The sequence below is a fragment of the Pinus tabuliformis genome, chromosome 1_2 (assembly GCF_031772625.1).
Source record: "Pinus tabuliformis cultivar Carrire ecotype Pingquan chromosome 1_2, CPIR1, whole genome shotgun sequence".
Classification (NCBI taxonomy): Eukaryota; Viridiplantae; Streptophyta; class Pinopsida; order Pinales; family Pinaceae; genus Pinus; species Pinus tabuliformis.
The window spans coordinates 1,145,752,011-1,145,758,679 of NC_142298.1; the positions used below are offsets into that span (position 1 = coordinate 1,145,752,011).

Genomic DNA, 6,669 nt, shown 5'->3' on the forward strand with positions numbered 1-6,669 from the left:
GAGGAGCCATACCAACAAGGAGAAGGAGAACCAATATGTCAATTCCAATTCCAACCAGCATTAAACACCTGAACCGAACCATTATCATCAAAACCTCTCCAATGCTCTGTAACTCTCCCAACTTGGGAAGATGTTTTGTAAAACTAAAAGATGAGGCGAGTGAACCTCTCTAGTCCCTAAACCCTATTGATAATTATGAGCCAAGAATAGGATAGAATTGATACACCACAGATATGGTGGTGAAACAAAAATGCCCAATGACAGACAATTTTTTTTATGTGACTCTTATTAATCAATAAAGCTCTAACATAGATTCTTCTACAAAAAAAAGGATCTATGAGAATCCAGGAAGATGTTGCCTTTACATGGCTTTTATCCTGTTCCATCATTCAAGGAGCTCTAGTGTCTCAAGGACCATGCAATTATTGAAAATAAATAAATATGAAGGTAGTACCTTAAAATTCAAGGAAAATCATAAAACAAAAAACATTAAAATGGCTATGTAAACAGAGCTACATGACATCTTTATGATACATGAATCCTTCATACCAATGCTCCTGTCGGTTAAGCTACAATTTATTTACAAGCAATCAAGATGTATGACAGTGATGATGTTTTTCAGTGGCACAAGCACTGTTTCTGATCTAAATATAGATTACAATACTATTGTTGCAAGCAACACAACCTTTTTGTTTCTAGAGTTCTGATTTCCGATTGTAGCCTTCTTTTGAATTGAATAACCGATTGAGTGTTGCAGCCAACCTTACACCTGCTTTTGCAAGTTGTTTCTCAACAATTGGCAAGCGAGAGAGGAAGTAGTCATCTGCAAAGGACGGCATTTCAGCAATCACGCCCCAAAATATACTAAAAATACAAAGACCTTCTTGATGTGAATTGATGAATATACCTTCTAGAACACTGTTTGCTTCAGCGTCTTTGTAGGCCCACTTGCAAGCAAGAATGATACTTTCATCTGCATACCTGATGTCAGATTTTTAAATTCCAAAAAATCATTAATAATTATGCCAAAGAAAATATCAAATGAGTTGAATCATATGAAGAATAGAATCATAGTTATCACTCTTCAGGGTCTATTCCATTAAGGTCCTAATTTAACTCTGAAATGGAACTACCTCCTTAAAAAAGCCTAAAGGTGACCTATAAATTGCAAGACAAATTATGGATATCAATGTGTTCTTCTCCGAAACCACTGTACAGTTCAGTGAAAATTATATTGGATACTCGATAAAAATCTACTCAGACAATCAATTAATTATATGTTAAGGTAGCAACCAATCTATCAGTTCTAACTTTTAGCATGCAATGTTGGTGTAGCTACCTGGAAGGAGATTGTAGCTGCTGTTATTGCCTCGTTGTCCTAATTTATGTGTTCCCATACACTCTTCTCTATTTCTTTGTGATTAACAACAGCTAAATGTCACATTTTTTGTGCACCTTTTCTTTTTTTAAACTACATGTATTACTGCTGTTGGTATTAGTTGGAGTTAAATCACCAGTACCCTGGACAACTATACATCCTATCAAATGACAAAATCATCAAAGGTGACAGGCCCATGTCACAAGTTCCATCTCTTATATGCAGTTATGTTTGAGCCATGAGCTTTGCGAGCTCAAAATCAAAAGTTTATGCATATTAGTAGTTGGAGTGATGTAGTCGGAAACAAGATGACTAGTCACTATACCAATCAGTGTCTTAAAAATACAACGCTCTGCACCAACAAATGCCATTCTAGATATCTGATGTACTTAACTAAGTGTGCCAAGAGATATAACTGTTACCTTCAGAGAATACATAACCATATTCAATGAAACACAACTCATTGAAGCTTTTCTTAGAATACAACTCTCAACCGTTCACTCAAAAGGAAACTTGGCATTTTCTTTGTTACAGAAAACTAGGCATAAGTGATAAGAAGCAAAAGCTCTAAATCATGACTTAGTGTCTAATACTGTGTCTTAACAGGCATAAACTATGAGCAAGATTGTATATGCACTACACATGATCTTACAAAAGTTCAATATAATTACTCTCTTGTTTTTTCTGAACAATTAGCTTCATTTTTACAAAAAGAATTGATGGCAATAAAAAATGGTTCACCAAATGCATCGAGGACCTAATGTTGATTAAATGTTAACAAAGATCATAAGAACAAATAACTTCATATATTGGAGTCCAAAGAGGATGATAGAATTCTGGAATTTTAAGACTCACAATTTGGGGCAGGCTATATCACGTCCATTGCATTTCTCCCATGTAGGTACTTCAGCAGACCAGCTATCCTGTTTTTGAAACAATATATAAATTTAATCCTTGATGAAATTCACAATACACAGACAAACTATTAACTCTTTTCTTGTACAAGGAATAAATTCAATAACTCGTTGTAATATCCCAAAAGCATCTTATGGTAAAGTAAATAAGTAATCTACCAAGTCAACTACATTTTTGAAATGAGAGAGGAAGGCACATACGGTCAGATTTCTCTGAATTGATGTGATCATAACCGCAAGGTCATCATCATAGAAATCTTTCATGGCTGTCTCGATCATCAGCGTATCCCATATCTGTTGACAGTCACAGAAACGAAGGCACACCAAGATGTCAATCAAAAGGCCAACTGAAATTTGAAATAAGGTCTAAACAAACACCGTAAAAATAGAGCATGCTAGATTGCACCTAGTCCCGCGTATATTCTCTCATGAGAGTTCGATTGTTAACTATTGTAATAAGGTGTTTGGGACAATAGTTTACACTTTTGGACTGAGATTATATCCCTATAAAGACGTGTAAGGATAGGAAGTCAAGTAGAAAAAAACGAACATGATCTTAAAACATTAAGTCCTTTATATAGCTTTCTCAGTGGATTTTGGGAAGAGGCAGTTAGCTTTAGCAACCAGTGCCTAGGAGCTTATAAATGAGACTTGAACTGCATGGATTCCACCCGTCAGATGTTTATTATTCCTTCCGCCACTGTCCTCTATTGTTTTATTTGTTGACAATATATCTTCCTTCTTTGTTAAGAGTAGAACAACTTTTAATTTAATAACCTATTGCCAAGACACTTGACAGGGACCATACTTAATTACATGGGCAACAATCTCTAACAAAACAGCAGAATAATTATTTGAAGAAACATAGATAACAAGGGTAGATGTTGGAAACATGGTGAATGTACAAGGGACCAAGGGTACAGCTACTTGTTTTCACTCAAGTCACAGGAAAATAGATGCATTCAAGGCATTTCACACTTTTGGTGGTTGTAAACTTTGTCAACTCTTTCTAAGTCTAGTTGATGCAGTCAAGTCAATTCATAAGATTCAAGGGCCCAACCAATGTTTAAAGCTGTCAAAGAATAATAGCTAACAGGTGGAAACTCTGAGTATATGATAAAAACAAGGGTGAGAAAAGTTCTCTTACATTGATGCGAGACACACAAATAGGACAAAGGCAAGGCAATTTTGATGAATTATTTTTCATTCTAAAATCTACAATTTTTCTTCCCAAACCTCTTACCTTGCTTGCTTAATTCCCCTCCTAAAAATACAGAATTGAAATAACCAATGTGCCTTTAAGGTAAAGGATAAAAACAAGAACACCATACTTTTAATCTAATTACTGGGCAGAGGATATTGTATTTACTTACATGATGCAAATTACTCTTTTGCTTGTACCAGTGTAATATGATTGTATTTCCACCTTCATCTGTAGTGAACCCCACATGCAAAGGCTGCAAATATATTTTTCATTAATCAGTATCAATGAGTAAGTTCCTAATAAATTATCCATATGGAAAATGTATAAATAGACAGGATATGACCTGATGGACATCTCCAATAAAATGAGACAGAAATAGTAAAGCTTCTGTTAAATTATCTGCAAGTAATACAAATGGGTATTAGCCTCCACTGGTATTTGAATTAAACCACACTCAAATATAATTTATTGCGAAAGAACTATGAGATATAAAACACATGTCACAGATAGAGAACTAACTGTAAGATGATGGCAATACAGGATAAACATACAATTTTCTCTGTCGTCTCTGCTGCCATAAGTTTCAAGCTGAGAAGTGTAATTTTTTATGGCACCTTCAAGGCACATGCCTATTTCTCCTTGGGCATTATGGCAATCCCCTGTTTGCAAACAAACAGAAAGATTCTCAGATCTCTAATAAGGACTCAGATATTTCTTATATGTGGCACATCCTTCAGTTTATCATGAAGATCAGATAATTCTCTGGAGCAATTCATGTTATACCCACCTTATGATGGTAAACATACAGATACATAAAAGTACAAAATTGATGGGCAATCTGAGAGTATTTGACTAAAAACAGAAACGAAAACCCAAATTAAAATAATTAATTATGGGATGAAGTTTATCTTGGATAGAATAACTTACTGGAATAAACATAAGAACACTTATTGTCTTGTGTGTCAATGAAATGTAATGGACTTGACCAGGGATAGTGGAATCGCATATGATCAGCCCACGAACAAAGAGAAGCAAGATCACCCTCTGCATACTCAGGGAGCAGTTTCTTCACTGCCATTGATGCTTCTTCACTTAGGAGTTGCTGCACTTGACCATAAAACACTAGCTGTTGTAAGTATCAAAATGGCTATGTAAGTATATATATAACTCAAAAAAATATCCTCACCCAGCTAATAGTCCCTAGACTCCCAACTAAACAACTAATAATAAAATCATTATTTGTCAGAATAAGCTTTGATAGAGCCTCAAGAGGGAATTCTGACAGGGCTAGTAGAGGGAAAACCGACAACAAATTTGTAGGAATAATAACCCTTAGCAAAGGGTTGATTCTACTGAAAGATTAGATCATTCTGCCACTAACAATAAAAGGGGATTTTATGTGGACTATAAATTGAATTAGGTAATCGTATCTCTAAATTTAACTAGAGGAAGACAAAAGTGATGGATTTCTATTTTTTTTTAATCCAATTATGGAAGCACCACCCAGAAATCTACATCAAACTCTGCACTTTTGTCCATGAACAGCCAAACACCAACCTAAAGGGTTAATGAACAGCCCAAAAAGAAACAACAAAAGAAAACAATAACGAAAACCAATGAAAACACATGAAGTTATAGATAGAAATACAAACATCCTTTCAATGTCAAAAATAATAAAAGGAAATAATAATAATTACCTCGGCTATCTTACAAATAGAATAATGTCCTTCATTTCCCCAAGCTTCCACGCCATTTTGAGGAGCCATACCAAGAAGGAGGAGGAGGATCAATATCTCCATTCCAATTCCAACCAACATTAAACACCCAAACCGACCCATTGTCACGAAAACCTCTCCAATGCTCTGTAACTCTCCCAAAATATTTTGTTTTGCAACCTGCTGATCCCGTAGCTACTGCAATATTCACACTGGAAACGACGACTCTGCTCAACACAACAGTGATAGCATGCTTCATCTTTATACAATGAGTAGAAAATGTGAAGGTGAAGAATCCGTTTAGCGCAAGTATTCCCGTACACGGCACTGCATTGCATGAAGTTTTGGCATCCAATCCATCAATGTTAAAACATCCATATTACCTATCAGAGGGATCACAATTCCACATTCTAGCAAAATAATTGCCAGAAGATTATACTTCGAGCGCGTGTGACAATTTTTCCATTAAAGGTGATAGGGAGACGGAACTAACCCTGAAATCAGCTTGCAGTTCACGGTAACGTTAAGTATACGAGGGAATGTCAATGTACGGCGCGCTTTGCAAGTTGATAGTGAAAGCGATGACGTTGACGGAACGACATTGGCGGTTTCCAATAAAACTCATTGTGATATAATTTTAAATTTTAAGAAATCCAAGTAACTTGGATGACGTGATCTGGATGTAACGGTATGTTTTAGTAGCTTGATGTGTTTACTTGACGACATATCGGCGCAAAATGCCCACATCATTAAAAACCATAACTTCATGGTTTGTCCACTGTATGGGGCATAATATTTTGTATGAATCGATCTGTGAAGGGTCATTTTAAGACGCTTGCCGTTTCATATATATATTGGATGGGTGTTTTTTTTGGGTTAAGGTAATCGTGTGAAAAGGTTACGGGTTTTTATTTCTTATTAAGTTATAAATTTCGAGTATGTTTAGTTTATAGGTTGTTGGGTTCTCAAAAATCTCTAACAATATTTATTACGGTTAAAAAACAAAAAAATAAAATTATAAATACAGTGGGATGACTAGATAGTTGGTACAATGGGATGTTATCCAGTAGTTGGTACAATGGGATGTTATCCTTTTCACGTGATTTCAAATCTCATGGGAAGTCATCTTTGGTCCATTGTGATAAGGCTCAAGGAACAGCTCTCCCACCCTCATGGAGTCTTCGCTCTTGCTAAGTCATTAATTCTTGGCATATTTGGTTTATGGGCAGTTAGATATACTTTTGTTGTTATAGTGGTAGCAACTAAGTTTGATATTAAGCATTTTCCATATAACTCCAATGAATTACCAATTCACCATAGTTAAAAACAAATTACAAACACAAGTCTCCTCGTGGGATGATAGAGTGGTTGGCACAATGGGATGTTTTCCCCTCCACTTGGTTTCAAATCCCACGATAGCCCCTTGCGATAAGGCTCAAGGAGTGGGCTCCCCCACCC

The 6,669-nt window shown here is 35.7% G+C and overlaps 1 protein-coding gene across 1 annotated transcript; it reads right to left on the reverse strand.

Annotated features, from left to right (window-relative positions):
• Positions 1–529: 529 nt before the first annotated feature.
• Positions 530–5,574, reverse strand: LOC149210269 (endonuclease 4-like). The gene is made up of 9 exons (XM_089394387.1): positions 5,194–5,574; positions 4,424–4,598; positions 4,048–4,155; positions 3,840–3,895; positions 3,666–3,749; positions 2,494–2,586; positions 2,234–2,301; positions 908–981; positions 530–823 (listed from the first exon to the last, which is right to left on the reverse strand). Exons 1-9 carry the CDS (start codon positions 5,332–5,334, stop codon positions 696–698), a joined length of 927 nt encoding a protein of 308 aa, XP_089250513.1. The 5' UTR covers positions 5,335–5,574; the 3' UTR covers positions 530–695.
• Positions 5,575–6,669: the final 1,095 nt, after the last annotated feature.